The sequence below is a fragment of the Vipera ursinii genome (assembly GCF_947247035.1).
Source record: "Vipera ursinii genome assembly, chromosome: 9".
NCBI lineage: Eukaryota > Metazoa > Chordata > Lepidosauria > Squamata > Viperidae > Vipera > Vipera ursinii.
The window spans coordinates 20,400,293-20,418,042 of NC_139523.1; the positions used below are offsets into that span (position 1 = coordinate 20,400,293).

The 17,750-nt window shown below is 45.7% G+C and overlaps 1 protein-coding gene across 2 annotated transcripts in view; it reads right to left on the reverse strand.

The window, feature by feature from the left end:
* LOC310644266 (pleckstrin homology-like domain family B member 3) overlaps nt 1–17,750 on the reverse strand; it is a 36,143-nt gene that overhangs the window by 11,092 nt on the left and 7,301 nt on the right. For both annotated transcript variants that reach the window (XM_083369099.1, XM_083369098.1), the window contains exons 2-8: nt 11,721–12,001; nt 10,209–10,340; nt 9,676–9,813; nt 5,838–5,966; nt 4,387–4,542; nt 3,052–3,162; nt 1,412–1,495 (exon numbers count right to left, since the gene is read on the reverse strand). In XM_083369099.1, coding sequence (XP_083225225.1) covers nt 1,412–1,495; nt 3,052–3,162; nt 4,387–4,542; nt 5,838–5,966; nt 9,676–9,813; nt 10,209–10,340; nt 11,721–11,951 — 981 coding nt within the window. In that variant the 5' untranslated portion in view covers nt 11,952–12,001. The remainder of the gene's footprint in view (nt 1–1,411; nt 1,496–3,051; nt 3,163–4,386; nt 4,543–5,837; nt 5,967–9,675; nt 9,814–10,208; nt 10,341–11,720; nt 12,002–17,750) is intronic.

Consider the following 17,750-nt stretch of genomic DNA (forward strand, 5'->3'; position numbering starts at 1 on the left):
GGGCAAATAGGAGGAGGAAAGGGTGTGGATCTGTTCACTGCCTTGAGTTATTTGTAAAAATAATATAATAAATGCAGGTAGTCCTCGACTTACACCAATCCATTTAGTGACCAAAGTTGCAACGGCACTGGAAAAAAAATGACTTACAACTTTTTTTCACACTGATGACCATTGTAGCATGCCCACGGCCACGTGGTCCACATTCAGACGCTTGGCAACTGACTCACCCTTATGACGGTCGCAGTGTCATGGGATCCCCTTTTGCAGACCTTCTGACAAGCAAAGTCAATGGGGGAAGCCAGATCCACTGAACAACCGGGTTACTAACTTATCAACTGCAGTGATTCCCTTAACAACTGAGGCAAGAACGGTCATAATAAAATGGGGCAAAATTCACTGAACCACATAAATGTTGGGCACAGTTGTGGTTGTAAGCTGAGGACTATCTGTAAAAAAAAATTAAACTACTCTGCAGGGGAAGCCACTTGACTGAGCTTCTCCAACCATTGTGTTTCAACGTCCCCCCTCCCGCCACAAAAGTTGCATCTGTTGAAATTTCTACCTGCTTCGTTTTATTAAAAGCCATGAAAAGGGGAAGAGAGTAGCCCTCTGCGTCTGGACGTGCCCTAATGTGCAGGATCACTAGGTCCTCCTGATTGGAGAATTCACCCTTGGATGCCCTCAAGAACATAATCATCATAATCATCATAATAGTAAAGTTGGAAGGGACCTTGGAGGTCATCTAGTCCAACCCCCTGCTCAGGCAGGAAACCCTATACCAGGGGTCGGCAACCTCGGCTCTTTGATGACTCGTGGACTTCAACTCCCAGAATTCCTGAGCCAGCATAGCTGGCTCAGGAATCCTGGGAGTTGAAGTCCACGAGTCATCAAAGAGCCGAGGTTGCCAACCCCTGCCCTATACTATTTCAGACAAATGGCTGTCCAGTCTCTTCTTAAAAACTTCTAGTGCTGGAGCATTCACAGCTTCTGGAGGCGGGTTGTTCCACCGGTTAATTAACTTCTAACTGTCAGGAAGTTTGTCCTTAGTTCCAGGTTGCTTCTCTCCTTGATTAATTTCCATCTGTTGCTTCTTGTCCTGCCTTCAGGGGCTTTGGAGAATAGTTTGACTCCCTCTTCTTTGGGGCACAGATATTGGAACACTGTTATCGTCACCCCTAGTCCTTCTCTTCATTAAACTAGGCATACCCAAGTCCAGCAACCGTACCTTATATGTTTTAGCCTCCAGTCCCTTAATCATCTTTGCTGCTTTTCTCTGCACTCTTTCCAGAGTCTCAACATCTTTTTTACATCACGGTGACCAAAACTGGATGCAGTATTCCAAGTGTGGCCTAATACCAAGGCATTGTAAAGTGGAGATAGAAAAGCACTGCAAAGTCCTAGAGAGGCTTACCTGGGTTACACCCTCCTTATTTTCTGACAGGTCCTCCCCGTTCTCTGAATACTCCTGGCTCATGTCCACGAGGCGACTTTTCTCCTAAATGTAGGCAAGCAAGAAGTCATGCTTTGAGACCGGAAAGCCATTTCACAATGTCTGGAGAAGTTTCTGCGGAAGCGTATCTCAGCCTGCCTTGTCAGCTGCATTGTGCTGCCTCCTAATGTCACCACTTAGACCAGCGTTTTTCAAACTTGGCAGCTGGAAGATGTGTGGACTTCAACTCCCAGAATTCCAGAGTGTGGACTTCCAACTCCCAGCTGGCTGGGAAATTCTGGGAGTTGAAGTCCACACACTGGAATTCATGTTTCCAAGTTTGAAAAAGGCCAGCTTAGACTATCGTGTACAAAATCCCATACCCCGCTATGAGAAAAAACTCAAATTCTCCTATACTCGTGGTGCAAAAGAACTAAAATAAGGCAAGGAGGTTTCAATAGATTAGAAGTTTTTCCAGCTTCTGCTGCAGTGTCTTCTGAATGGCTAGAGGGAAACTCTAGGATTTCACAGTGTGAAATAGGCAAGGAGGCTTTGGAGAGATCGGAAGTTCAGGGTTGGGTGTCAATAATAACTTATTTCTTATGTTGAAAACACCTGAGAGAGTAATAAGGAATATCTGCATATCCAGAGCATGTTGCAAGCCAAGAGTTTCAGACATAATCCTGTATCTGCGGATTCTGTTCATGTGGGGTTCTGATGCATTAACCTCAGCTAAAAATACCCCACTGTCTCCATACTAGTTCACTTCTTTCATTGAATGTATAAGTCCTTGACTTACAACCATTATTGGGACTGGAATTTCTGGTTGCCAAACACCCAAATTTTGATCACACAACTCTATGGATGTGTGACTGTTGCAAGTTCCCTTTTTCCAGTTTATTTTTTATTTATTTTAATCCCATTTATATCCCGCCCTTCTCCGAAGACTCAAGGCGGCTTACAATTTTAAGCACAAACCAATGTGCTTAGCAATAGTTACAGTTGCCACTGTAACTTCAAACAGTGGCTAAACGAATGGCTGTAAGTCAAGGACTACGTGGTTTCAGATGTCCACCCAGGAAAAACCAAGAGCTTTTTCCCCATGCCGGTCCATTCCATCAGCTTTTAGATCCATGACTAGGTCAGCCAACATTTGGAAGAATCAAAGCATTGTCCTAAGTTGCTCCAGGGCAGCAAAGCTGAGCTTGTTGTTGTTAGCTACGAAGTCGTGTCCGACCCATCGCGACCCTATGGACAACGTTCCCCCAGGCCTTCCTGTCCTCTACCATCTTCAAAGCTGAGCTAGCAGCCTCTAAAGTCGTCAGGGCTGTCTGATCTCAAAATATAATTTGATCTTCCAAACAAGCCTTCTGAAAAGCATCCAGATCTAATCCTGGTTCAAGAAGGAAGCTTCTCCCCCAAACAAACCACATCCAGGAACCCGGTGAAATGTCACCCTTCAGCTCTCACCACAGATTAGAAAGAGAAGAAGGCACTTAGTTTGTGGGATTCGGAATGATAACTGGCAAGTTTCGAAAGCGTGGGAAAATGGGTAGGGAGAAAACGAGTGTGGAAACCAGGATAGGCAAACGCGTCTTGGCAGAGGAAAAGGCATTCCGTACCGCATTGAGATTGCTGACAGCCTCTCCCTCCTCTTGTGCAAATCTCTGACACACACCCATCATTTGTTCTTGTGTTAAAAGGGCTTGGCCTTCCAGCTTCTGCACTGTCTTCTGAAGGGGTAAGAGAGAAACTCGATGAACTAAAATTCTAGGATTTCAAAAAAGAGAGTAATTCCCCCTACAGACAGCCCCTGTTCAAAAGTGACAGGTGCCGTTAAGGGAAAAAACAACAACAACAATGCAACTCTGGAATCATCAACCCATTACAACATGTTTTGCTGATAATTCATTTAGTTTTTACAGGGATGTTTTGGTTAAGAGTGTGTGTATTGCCTGAGTCTTCGGAGAAGGGCGGGATATAAATGGAATTAAAAATAATAATAATAATAATAATAAAAGACATGGTACAGTGCGCTATAAAAACCAAAAGGATCTCAAGGCAAGGGCAATTCCGCCAGCAGCGTAAGGTTGCTAGAAGGTAAAAGTAAAGCCATTGTTTTCTATTGTCTTTCATTTTGAATACTACAAAAATCCCGGATGGTCTTCAAAAGCAAACTGGCAAGAATTTAAAGCCTGAGCTGCCTAACTAACTTGTGCCTTACTTTAAACTCAACTGTCTCAAATGGCCAAGTTACAGTTCAACCAGGTCTAAGTTTGCAGTCAAAATAAAATGTTCCCAGAAGTTATGTGTCATTATTTGGGGGCACAATCTCGGAAGGTTCATTTATCAGTGACATCTATCACGAATGAAGGGGATGGATATATGTGTCCCTGCTCGGTTCCCTTCGAACGTATTCAATCCATTTCCATAAATCCTAAACGGCCTTTCCGTTGACAATGCTGGCTCAGCATCCTTGGAACTGAGGTCCAACATAACTGGAGGAAACCAGATTGAGGAGGGCTTAACACAGACATGTCAAACACAAGGCCCGGGGGCCGGATCTGGCCTGCGAAGTGGTTTCATGCGGCCCGCGAAGCCATCCTGGAAACAGTGAGGGAACGGTCCCCACTGCCTTGGCCCTGACCCAGAGACCCTCCTTCTGCCAGAGACCCCCAGATCTGTCCCACTCCTGCCCAGGCCCCCATAGGCACCCTTGATGCCAACGATGTAGAGCTGGCCACGCCCACCCAGTAGGCCATACGCACTCTAGCCACGCCCACCCAGTAGGCCACGCCCACCCAGGACACACCCACCCGGCCCCTTGAGGGCAACCGCAATGCTGATGTGGCCCTCAATGAAATTGACTTTGACACCCCTGGCTTAACAGGACCATCGTGGAGAAGAAAATCGGGACTACAACTGGATCACGAAGGATTAAGGAAAGCACTTCTCACCTTCCTTTGGTTAATGCTGTTCTGCAACTGGGCGATCTCCTCAGTCAGAGCTCGACAAGCTGCTTCTTTTTCCTCCTCTCGGTGGCTCTCCCGTTCTAGCTGTTGGAATTCCAGATCTTCATAACATCTCAGGGCTCCTTCTAGCATCTCAGTCGTCTAGGAGAGAAGAGCAGTTACCCTCACTGGATTTCGGCTTCTCAAACAGCACCTTCCAAAGCATTAAAAAGATGGGTGAACCTGATCCAAAAACTCTGCAACATCCAAACAGGCAGTGCAATCTTCACCCTGGTGATGGGGTGCAACAACCACGTCTGAAGTCCTTCCACCAAAACTGGGCATTTTTATATTCTCAAACTTGAGCCCGTCGTTCAACCCAGTTAGGATCACTTTGTCCATTTTGACCGATCTCAACAGCTTGAGCAGGTCAGGCCCACGGGAACCGAGCTCAAGGTGAAATTCCAAGATCAGAGACCAGAGGTGGAAGTCAAAGCAACAGCTCAGAAGAAGACATGTGCTAATTACCATCTGCATTAGGAGAGCTTTCCCGCGGGATTTATGGACGTGAACTATCTCCTGCTGAACACTGTATTTTTTTATTTATTTTTTTAGTAAATCATTTATACTTTCGCTTGTAATATAAAATAGGACAATACAAAAGCAAAAGATAGGGAACAGAGGGAAGGGAAGGGGAAATAGAGAAGCGTGGAAAAGAGGGGAAAGGGGGGGGAAAGGCAATGACTTCCCCCTGTTGCAGTAAAATAGAGCATTAACATCCAACCTCCACTTTTTACATTCCTATAGTGGTAAAGGTAAAGTTTCCCCCGCACATGCGTGCTAGTCGTTTCCGACTCTAGGGGCCAGTGCTCATCTCCGTTTCAAAGCCGAAGAGCCAGCGCTTGTCCGAGGACGTCTCCGTGGTCATGTGGCCGGCATGACTAGACGCCAAAGGCGCACAGAACGCTGTTACCTTCCCACCGCAGTGGTCCCTATTTTTCTACTTGCATTTTTACGTGCTTTCGAACTGCTAGGTTGGCAGGAGCTGGGACGAGTAACAGGCGGTCACTCTGTTACACGGCACTCGGGATTCGACCCGCCAAACTGCCGACCTTCCGATCGACAAGCTCAGTGTCCTAACCCACTGAGCCAAATTGTATGAAGTAACAATTTCTATATCAGCAAATCAGTCCAATCCGTAAAACCCAAAATGAAAGCATCATTTTTTTTCCCTGCCTCAAGCACAAAGTCCAGAAGCGGTTTCCAAGTAGAAACAAAAGATTACTTAGATTCTTTTCTTTGATCAAAACAATCAGTTTAGCCGTCTCTGCTAATTCCAACAACTTTTGCAGCCGTTCCTCCACGGAGGAAATCGAAACATCCTTCCATTTTTGTGCGTAGTCGGTCTTGCTGCTGTCAGCCTGCTGAAATACTGTATGGAACTGACAGGCACTTACGTCTTGTAGTTGCCTCCGCATCCGTTCACGCATCGACTCCGGCTGGCTGTTTAGGTGGATCTGTGACTCGGCATGTTGTCTCTGGAGCTCCTCTACCCTCTGACGTTCTCGTTGCAGACGCGCCTTCTCCTACCGAAAGAGAAGCAGGGCAGAGTAGCATCGCCACCTTTCCATGGACGATGTAAATATAACCAGACACTCCTGCTGGTAGGAATAGATACACCTTCCTCACCCAGAGATGATCTGTGCACTGATAAGGCTGCCTGGGAGGCCTCCTTCTCAGCGATGGGGTAACCTCGGAGTTGAATTGGACAACTCCCCTACTCACTGGAGGCAATCAGGAATTCCAGCAGGTAAATGAGCAAGCTGGAATAGGAGGGATGGATCACTAGCTTCACGGAGTACGGAACGACTTAAAACCATAATTGGAACTGGAAATCGTGTCGTTAAGACATTACAGTCCTAAGTCGATTTCTGGCCTTTTTCATGGCAGTCATTAAATGAACACAGCGGTCGCTAAGTGAACCCATTCATTTGAATGGGCATTTTTGCCCCAAACCAGCAAAGATGTCAGAAAGAAGGACAAAATTTTGTGAGTTACAGGTAGTGGCTCAGCTTACAACCGTTCATTTAGTGACTGATCGAAGTTACAACGGCAATGAAAAAAAGAACTTATGTTTATTTTTCACACTGACGACCGTGGCAGCATCTCCGTGGTCCCCTGATCAAAATTCAGCTGCTTGGCAACTGGCTCATATTTACGATGGGTTGCAGTGTCCCGGGAGTCATACGATCCCCTTTAGTGACCTTTTGACAAGCAAAGTCAATGGGGAGAAGGCAGATTCACTTAACAGCCGGGTTGCCAACTTAACAATTGCAACGATACGCTTAACAGCTGCGGCCAAAAAGGTTGCACAATGGGGCAAAACGCACTTAAAAACTGTCTCACTTAGCAAGAGAAATTTTTGGCCTCAAGTGTAATTGTAAGCTGAGGACTATCCATATAGTCAGGAGTGGGAGGTTTTATGCATTTATTCATTCATTCATTTAGAAAATGTATACAGCCACCCACCTTAAATACATACACTTGGGCAGCTAATAACAATCTACAGACACGAAAATAAAACATTTTTTAAAACCTGAAAAGCAACGCGGCACCCTTCCTTCCTTCCTCTCTCTCTCCCCTTCCTTCCTTCCTTCCTTCCTTCCTTCCTTCCTTCCTTCCTTCCTTCCTTCCTTCCTTCCTTCCTTCCTTCCTTTCTTTCTTTCTTTCTTTCTTTCTTTCTTTCTTTCTTTCTTTCTTTCTTTCTTTCTTTCTTTCTTTCCCCTGTGGAGTATCATTCCATAGTTTGGTCACTAGGTGGCACTGGACTTGATAAGGTCTTGATGGAGCACTGGCATTTCCTTGTTCCTATTGTGTTGTGAGGCCTAAGTCCAACGATAACACAATACGATCCAATCAAGTGCAGTTCCTTATCTGTTTACACGTAATAGACAGATTCTTGCCAGACTAAAGTTAGAACCTTCTAACTTAATAGATACACCCGGGGAGATTCCTTGAACCCTCTCTAGGAAGCCACAGTGCTATATTGCTGACATTTACTCCCCCAACTCCTTCTCCAGGTGCGCATTCCATCACACCTGTTCTTGCCGGAAAAAGACATTACAATTTCTAACTAACTTCAGGGCATAAGTATCCTCTCTTTTCATTCCTGTCTCTACTTCACCAAGCCAGTTTGCATATTTATAACATGCAAAAATGGGAGAAAGGAAACATAAACGGGAGATGGATGAATAACTGGATGGATGAGTTGGGAGGCCTTAAGAAGCCAGAATTCTCAGCTGTGTTTTATATCTGTTCTTTAAAGCTTAGAGTGGGATGAACACTATTGTAGAGAGTAAGAAAGATGACCTTGACACAGCTATGTGAGCTATGTACCAAGGCAACAGAGGTAAAAACATAGGTTAAGTTCAAAAGAAACAAACAAAATATGCGGAAGAGACACAGAGGGACACCTCCCTAATTCACATGAATATAAAAGGAGGAGAAAAAGCACAATCAGACTTGCATGGATGTTATTGTAGCCACTCTCAATAAAAAATAATCTTAGCCTTCCTTTGGAATTAAATTCTGATCTGGTCTGTCTGGTGGGATTCACCACTATAGGAGCCCTGGCGGTGCGACGGTTAGAATGAAGCATTGCAGGCAAACTCTGCCCATAGCAGGGAGTTTGATCCTGGTAGGGTTCACGGTTGACTCAGCCTTCCTTCCATCCTTCTGAGGTAGGCAAAATGAGGACCCAGATTGTTGGGGTCAATATGTAAGTAATGCTTACATGGTAAATCATCCAGTGAGTGTTGGAAAGCAGGGGTCCCCAACCCCTGAGTCGCAAACTAGTACCGGGCCGTGGTCCATTCAGAACCGGAACGCACAAGCAGTGGACAAGTGTGCATGCACAGTTCCACTTGTGCACGTGGTGAGTGGCGCACTCGTGCATGAAGCTCCATTTGTGGGAGCGGCAGGCACGCGGCTGTCACTCAACAGAACCATCTCGTCTCTCCCACCGGTCCGCAAAGCTGGAAAGCTGGAAGGATTGGGGACCACTGCTGTAAAGCACTATGGGGTGGTATATAAGCCTATATATATACTATTGCTGTTGCTGTTGCTGTGATGAAAAACACACTAGCAATGCATAGAAGCAAGACGGTGATTTTTGTGAGATCATTCAGTTACAAAATCATGAGGTTTGAAAAGACCTTGAAGGCTGTCTATAGTAGTTCACTTCTTGTCCATGCAGGGATCCAGATACCACTCCAGACGAGTGGGGTAGTCCAAAAGCGGAAATTTTTCCAGCCGAAGTTTGACTAGCCCAGGTGTAGGCAACCCTGGCTCTTTTATGACTCGTGGACTTCAACTCCCAGAATTCCTGAGCCAGCATGGCTCAGCATGGAAACCTCTCCCTTTCCCCTCAGCATGGCTGGCTCAGGAATTCTGGGAGTTGAAGTCCACGAGTCATAAAAGAGTCAAGGTGGCCTACCCCTGTCCTAGCCATTTGTCTGGGAAGTTATGAGGACAGAGGTAAAATATCAACAGACCTTCTGATAAGAGGAAATTAAGGAAGCCAAAGGGTAGAATTGAGTAGGGAAGAAAAAGCAAGCAGGCCGAGAGAAGAGATCAACAGGGATGTTAGAGCATAACAGGTTAACTTTCAGTCCCGCTGGACGATGACCTTCGAAAAGAGATACAGAAATCACAAAAACAAAATCTTTCCCTTCCGGCAGTTTGAAGTCCTCCAGATAAGTGGAGTCCCATTCCCTCCAGCCAGCAGGGGAATTTATTAGAAATAACTTTGCTAACTTTTCAACCATCAGCCGCTTTCTAATTCACACATCCCGAGCCACAGAGGGAAGGTGGGATAGGAGTTGTGGGACTGCTACTCCTGTTTCGTCCACTGGTAGCTGGGGAGCTACGTAGGGCATACTACTCAAACCCAAGACAAAGAAATAAATACCTTCCAGCCGGTCGTAAAGTGAAGGAAAGGGAGGCAGATGTTTGAAGCAGGACATGCTGAGCGACGGTGCCGGAGGATGGAGCGGTGGGCATTTTGCCTCCTGCTCTGCCTCTCTGGGGCAACCACCCTGCCCTGCCACTCATTCTGAAGCCAGATTCAACCCTCAAACTCAACTGGCTTCTCCTTAAGGAATTGGAAGAGGACAAGCTATGATCTACTTCAAAGCAGCCAGCTGTCCTGATCTAGTCCAGAACTGAAACTGCAACAAGAGCATTTGGGGGGGGGGGGAAGTTATAAGAAAAACTTCCGACAAAGCAGCAGCTCACCTTCTCCCGTTCTTCACGGCACTTTTGCTCTGTCTGCAGGAGACGCTCTTTCAGTTCCAGCAGCCGTTCCTCCTCCTGCTTCAGCTCCTGCTTCTCTTCCTGCAGTTCCCCTTCTAGCAAGGCACCTTCCAGGTCCATCTGCCAAGAGGAGGAGGAGACAGGTCAGGAGCACCTTGCCAAAACATCTCGACGTGCCCCGATATGTTGACTGACGTAACGTCAACACAGCCACGGGGAGGTTCCAGAGACGCAAAGTGAAGCCTATGAAACGAGAACTAGAAGAATCCCAAGCATGCAAATGTCCAGACTTCCTGCTGGGAAAATGGCTCCCTCCACAGAGGGAAGCACCTTCGGCGTTGGCTGATGGAGATTTCCTGTCCTTGTGGAGCAAACAAGTCCTACTCTGTGTCCCTCTAAAGTGCCTCTGTTCTTCCTTGGGTGTGGGCCGCTCAACACTGGTTTTACAGGTGCCAACTGTTGTCCAATCAGCAACCTCACGATGCAGGGAGGGGACTCAATAAGCTAAGGTGTACCTCTATATTCAGCTCTGTCTTCTGATGATGCAGCTCCTTGAGCCGGTTTTCAAGAGCTGAGATTTTCCTCAGAGCCGCACGCTGGTCGCCTTCAGCATCGCCACCAGTGCTTCCACTACAGGGACCCTCATGCTGGGAAGAGAGTAAGGTGGAACCAGAAGCTTCAAGGCTTAATACTGCATCTATACAAGACTTCCTAAGTTAGAGAAGACTTTTAGCAGTATGGATAGAGCTGGCCATCGTTTACATTTTCACGTGATAATTCAGGGTTTGCTGACATCTGTATTCTGTTCAGGGTTTAACTAGGATGGTCAGCTTTTGAAAACGATACGCAGGTAATGCTCAACTTACAACCACAGTTGGGTTCACCAAGGTTGGCATTCAGTGAATTGGGCCCAATGACCTTATGACCTTTTTTGCCACGGTTATTCAGCGCATCGTTGCTGTTGTTAAGTGAACTACGTGGTCGTTAAATGAATCCAGTTTCTCCCATTGACTTTTCTTATTGGAAGCCACCTGGGAAAGTTGCAAATAGTGATCACATGACCCAGGACACGGTAATATCGTAAATACATGGGGGGAAGGGTTTTCCAAGCGTCCAAATTTTTATCATGTGACCATGGGGACACTACAACACTGAGAAATGTGAGGGCTGGTTGTAAGTCACTCTTTTGGGGGCCATTGCAGTTTCAAATGGTCGCCAAACAAATGGTTGTAAGTGAAGGACCAATGGTTGTAATATAGTTATTCACAATTAACGATACACTTGAAAACCTATTCATTGCAATGTTGGTAAATCTTGATTTTTTTTCCATTCGTATTTTAATCTTCCACCGTCTTTTTGTGTTGTTCCTCTTCTTCCTTCTCTGCTTGTATTTTTTTCCCCTAAAATACTCAGTAAAAATGCATCTTAAAAAAGAATCGGGCATTGCACACAACACCAGAGAGCAAGCTTGCGTTCCCTAGCGGCCCTTGTTTTCATTAAGAAAGCTGATGACGTAATCTTACTACACTTCTTGAAACGGCACCAAAATTGACAACCCAATGAAAAGTGCATCACCACTGCAAGTCCCAAGAAATGTGAGCCCAGGAAGGATATGTTTCTGATAGAAGAAAAAAAATATGTAACTCAGTGTTTAGCTGTCCTTAGTGCTCTCTGAGCTTGGCACTTTTCTTGCAAACTTTTCATTACCCAATTAGGTAACGTCATCCATGCTGGATGAGAGTGGGTTTGCTCTTATCTATTTCTTGATGTAGCCATCATATCTGGATTTGCTTGAGAGAACACCCCCCCCCACTCCTTTCAGCACGGATGATGTTACCTAGTTCGGTCGTGAAACGTCTGCAAGACGTCGACCAAGCTCAGAGAGCACCAAGGATCCCACAAGGTATGTTTTTACTCATTATTTAAACCAGAACAAGATGAGGAGAGAGTTATAAGTTTTATGAGTTGGGCTTTAAGAAAAAAAAGAATTAGGTAAAGCTTTCTTAGCACTGGGTGCCAATACTCACTCCATGTTGGGTGCTCTCTGTGCTACTGGCTTCGTCATCTTCCACGCAACCGCTGGAATGACTTCCTGGCGGGGAATCATTTTCAGAAGAAAGGGAATCCCCTTCGGCATTGCTGGGAGCCGGGGAACCCTCGCAATCTGGTGACTGGCTGCATTTCTGCTCATCCAGAAGTTGACCCTTTTCCAAAGCTGCTGGATAAGGACACAGCTCGGCTTGGTTGAACAGCCCCATAGCTTTGGGGTTGACTGTTTTCAACAACTCATGGATCCTGGGCCCGGCAGCTGTAAAGCACAGAGGCAGTTCCGTCACAAACGTAAGGAGTTTGACTGAATGACAGTAAAAATAAAAAAAGAGAAATGAGGAAAGCTCCGCCCTAATATATATTGGAGATATCTCGGTTATAGGTCGGAAAAGATTGTGCTGCTGGAATTCTTTTAATTCTAGCCTTTTCTGATTTAATTAAGGCGTCTCTGTGACAAGTTTGCTTGCCAAAGAAATTGCCTTTAGGCTAAGAACAAGCAGCTGACATGTTGGTTGACTACAATTCCCATATTGGTTCTTGGAAATTATACTTCCGCAATATTTGGAATCTGATAAGATTTCCCACAATGATCTAGTCCAGGGGTAGGGAACCTCGGGTCTTTTATGACTTATGGACTTCAACACCCAGAATTCCTGAACCAGCTGACATGCTGACTCAGGAATTCTGGGAGTTGAAGTCCACAAGTCATAAAAAAGAGCCAAGGTTGCCTACCCCTGGGCTAGTCCAATCTTTTGAGTAAGCCCACAAATCAGTTACCAGCCAATAGTACAGGTAGACCTTGACGTACGACCACAGTTAAGCCCAAGATTTCTGTTGCTAAGTAGGACAGCTGTTAAGTGAGTTTTGTCCCATTTTACGACCTTTCTTGCCGCAGTTGTTAAGTCAGTAACACCATGGTTAACTGAATCTGGCTTCCCCCTTGACTTTGCTTGTCAGAAGCTTGCAAAAGGTGATCACATGACCCTGGGAAACTGCAACCCTCACAAATATGAGTCATTGGCCAAGTGTCAGAATTTTGATCAAGTGACTGGAGAAGCTGTGATGGTCTTAAGTGTGAAAAAACAGTCGTAAGTCATTTTTTTCAGTGCCATTGTAACTTTGCTCACTAAACAAACTATTGTAAATCAAGGACTACTTTTAAAAGTTTCGACCTAGATAGAATCCCTGATCAGCTATGCCAACCTTGGGCTACATACAACATTGTAGACACCATACAAAATAGTCTGTGCGTGCGTGCGTTTGTGTGTGTGTGTTTATGTGTGCGCTTCACCTGGTGATTCTACAAGTTGAATCATGAATGTTATCCTTTCGCTCTTTGTGTTATTTTTTTAAAAAAATATTGTTATATCTTTAAATTGTTATCTGCCCTGTAGCTAATTCTGCTGAGATCCCAGAGGTAGTGTCCCAACTATTCCAATGCACAAAACAGAAAAAAGAACATGTGAAAAAAACAGGAAATGATTGAAAGACTTCGTGTGAACAGAGAGAAAGTTTGATCCGTTCGGAACTAGTCATTATCAAGTCAGCCCCAAACCCTTAGGGCAGGGGTCTTCAAACTTGGCCCTTTTATGACTTGTGGACTTCAACTCCCAGAATCCCTCAGCCAGCATGCCTGGCTGAGGAATTCTGGGAGTTGAAGTCCGTAAGTCATGAAAGGGCCAGGTTTGAAGACCCCTGCTTGTGGACTTCAACTCCCAGAATTCCTCAGCCAGGCACGCTGGCTGAGGGATTCTGGGAGTTGAAGTCCACAAGTTATGAAAGGGCCAGGTTTGAAGACCCCTGCTTGTGGACTTCAACTCCCAGAATTCCTCAGCCAGCCACGCTGGCTGAGGGATTCTGGGAGTTGAAGTCCACAAGTCATGAAAGGGCCAGGTTTGAAGACCCCTGACCTAAGGGGGTTTATATGTTAAAGTCAGCACACTGATGTTGTGTTAAATCTGTTATGCTCTCCCTCTGCAGATACTTTTTTTTTCCAAGTCTTACATAAATAAACAAGCAAGCAAGAAACTGGTTCTGACATTCTTGGGAGACTGGTCTCCTGAGCAAGAAACGCCCTTTGAACACAAAAACACCTCATAAAGAAAGAAAAAAAACCAGAACTATTAATTAGACTAATACAAATGCCAAGTTAATCCCTCCAGCTGTAGGATGCATGCTGGAGCCGGCAGCTACAAAGGGAAAAGAAGACCTCTCTTAGAACAATCTGCCAAAATTGCTCCTCTGGCTTTGATCAGTTTTATTTTCTCCTGATGGGACAATATCGCTTAGGAGATATTTGTAAGTCCCAAACCATCATCCTACCATCATACAAAAAGCCAATTCTTCTTCCTGACCTTAAGACTAGAGTGGGCAACTGTGGCCCATTTATGTCTGTGGAGCTTCTCAGTCCTCCAGGTCATGGTTGTCCCAAAGGTGCCTTTCCCAAAGGCGACTGGACGTTCGTTGTTTTTCCTTGAAGACGTTACGCTTCTCATCCAGGAAGCTTCTTCACTTCTGAAGACGCCACTTGGATGAGAAGTGAAATGTCTTCAAGGAAAAACAAAGAAAGTCCAGTTGCCTTTTGGAAAAGCCTCTGTACAATTACGGCCCCTTTACAGCTTGTGGACTTCAACTCCCAGAATTCCTGAGCCAGCAGGATTCTGGGAGTTGATGTCCACAGATAGTAAAGGGGCTGCAGTTGCTCACTCATGCCTTATCGTATGATATTATTTAGTCATCTGAGATGGATAAAACCAGTAGTGGGATTCAGATAGGTGAACAACCGGTTCTCTGTGGATGCCACTTCCGGAAGTCCATTCTGGGCCTGGGCAACAAAACATTAGCTGCTGGTCCTACCAAAGTGGTGCGAACCGGCTGGATCCCATCACAGGAAGGGAAGGAAGGAAGGAAGGAAGGAAGGAAGGAAGGAAGGAAGGAAGGAAGGAAGGAAGGAAGGAAGGAAGGAAGGAAGGAAGGAGTAGTGGGATTCAAATATGGGAACAACCGGTTCTCTGTGTGGATGCCACTTCCGGAAGTCCATTCTGGGCCTGGGCAACAAAAAATTAGCTACCGGTTCTGCCGAAGTGGTGAGAACCGGCTGGATCCCACCACGGGATAAAACCCACAGAGATGGTCATATCTTACCTCAGGCAATTAATTACACATGGGTGACGATCCCCATGCTTGGGACAAGAGGTGAACTGATCCTTGGTTTGACTTCAGGAGGAGAAAACACAGCATCTTGCCCAAAGTTTTCACCAGGTTAACAATGGTAGTTATTCGCACACGGCTCGGGGCAATGTGCATTTTGTCAGTCTCACCTGCTTAAGCCAGACGGCACAGTACATGTCACACTGGTGAGACAACCGCATAAAAATATATTGGATGCTGCCCAGACAATTGCAGTTACTAAGTGGTGTATATGTAGATTAAATAAATAAGAATAGTACATCGGCTTGACATCCGAAGGGGAGGGGAGGAGGAAGAGGAGGAGGAAAGACATGTCAATATCTAACACACAATAAGAAAGTAAAAATCGGAAGTGTAGCCCATGAGAGAATTTTCTTGTAGAAAGCTTATTGAAATAAGGAAGCTTAATTTAATTTTAGGTAAACTCATCCATTATTGTTTGTTTGTTCTTCTGATTTGTATATGCTTTAAAACAATGATCCCAGGTTTAGCCAGGTGGGTCTATTTCCTGATGCTGTTAATTGCACACCGTTTTAATCCTAAATCTATTTGCACCCAGCGTGGCACATGGTTCACTTACACATCTTCAATAAATGGGTGTCTTCTTCCCTAAAACTAATTCTGCTGACTGCTAGCAGTTCGATCCTGACCGTCTGAAGTTTGACTCGGCCATCCATCCTTCCGAGGTCAGTAAAATGAGGGCCCAGATTGTCCGGGGGAACAGGCTGACTCTGTAAACCGCTTAGAGAGGGCCGTAAAGCACTGTGAAGCGGTATATAAGTCCAAGGGCTGTTGCGATTACTATTCCTCCATTGACTTTGCTTGTCAGAAGCCAGCTGGGATGGTCAGACATGATGATGCCATGACCCCATCCATCATAAAGACAGGCCAGTTGCCAAGCACCCAAATTTTGATCCCATGACCATGGAGATGCCGCAAAGGTCGTACGTGGGAGACCTAGTCATAACTCACTTTTTTTCAGTGTCGTTCACTCCCTAAATGAATGGTTGCAAGTCAAGGATACCTATGCCAGGAAGTAGATGATCAGTGAAGACATTTCTCAGAGGAATCCATACACTCGTTTTATGTCATTAACAGGCCCCGACTCGTTTTTGTCTTCAATTTCCACACACTTTGCTGACTCCACCTTTCTACCTGGTGAGGCAAAGTGGCCTGATCCAAGATCACAGCTCTGATTACATACTCCTTGCCACCATCTTGACTTTTTGACCCCCTTGATGGACCTTTCCTCCAGCCTTGAATGTGGCCCCTGCAAAAGTAGGGGACCCCGCTGTTATTTTTAACCTGATAGCAGCAGGAAATGATTGCAGGGCTATCCTACTGGGAAAACATTTCAGCGGGGATGAAACTGATTTTTGATTTTCATACAAGATTTTGAAGGAATGTGGTTGTAGCTTTCCAAAACCAAAGGGTAGCCATGACCCCAACACGGTCGGTGACCTCCATACCCTGGAGAAGAGGTTCACAGCTCCACAGATGGAGGACTATTCCCCCAGAGTGAGTGGGGATAGAGCCAGCTTGAGGAAGGGAAGGGGGTGATCAGGTGTTTTAAGGAGCAAGGTTGATGTTATAGACCTAATTTATATTCCATCTTTCTTCAAGTGCTCAAGACAAAGACAACAGTTCTTCCTCCATTTTGTCCTCCAGCATTCTGGTGAACATGTTGGGCTAAGAGGGAGTCTGAAGTCCTTCCCCGCAGCTTCTGTGGGTGAAGAGAGATTAGAATCTGGATCTTCTCATTCTTAGCTCAGTACCTTCAGCACCACCCACCCTGGATGTTGGACCGAGGGGGAATGGCTGGTTCAAAGTCTTGCCAGGAGTTCCCATGGCTGAGGATGACCTAGAACCGTACTGGCGAACCTATGGCACGTGTGCCACAGGTGGCACGCAGAGCCCTCTCTGCAGCTCCAGTCCTAGGCCTGCAGTTGGGTTTTATAAAACCTTTTCGCTTTAGGCCTCTGCCACCGTGTGCAAAAAAAAGAGGTTCAATTGATCAATCAATTTCAACTTCTCGCGGGGAAAAAAAAGATCACGCAAAGTTGGAATTGATTGATTGAACTTTTTAGTCCCACCCAGTCTGCCGTTACCACTGCAGCCACACCCACCCAATGGGCCACGCACACCCGGCACCTGACAATACATAAGTGGGCTTTGGGTTGCAGTTTGGGCACTCGGTCTCTGAAAGGTTCACCATCACTGACCTAGAACCTGGGTCTAATTGCTCCTAGTTCAACGTTTTCATCACTATACCACCCTGCCATCTCTAAGACCCAAGACACTTATTTTAGCCCTTAAACCATCCCCCCAAATTCAAATGAAGCTGCACATTTTGGGGTCACCACACTCGGCTGTTGTTCTTGGAGGTCACAAAAAACATGTTGGTGTGGTCCCCTGGAGCATCCTTTTTCCCCCGTCCCTATCTTAGCACTACAACACTAGCCAGTGTACAACACATGCATTCAGCATCCACCTGCAGACATGAGGTTAGAGCTTAGGACAGAGCTTAGGACATTCCAGAAATTGTCTTCTGAGTTATCTACTGAGGGACAATGAACCTCACTTGAAGAGCACATGAGTTTCTCCCTTGTTATCACTCCTAGCTTGTTTCTTTCTACTTGAGATGCCTTCATGTAGGACAAAAATAATAACAAAGTCAGTGTTTTTCATAGGTTCCAAGAAACAGACCGAGAAGAGCCTGAAGAACAGCAGAAACAGACCAGCATCTTGTGTAGAGCTTAAAAAAAATCCTTTAGGGCATTTAATGTAGGCCTTCGTGCCCCTTTAATTTTCATCCGGAA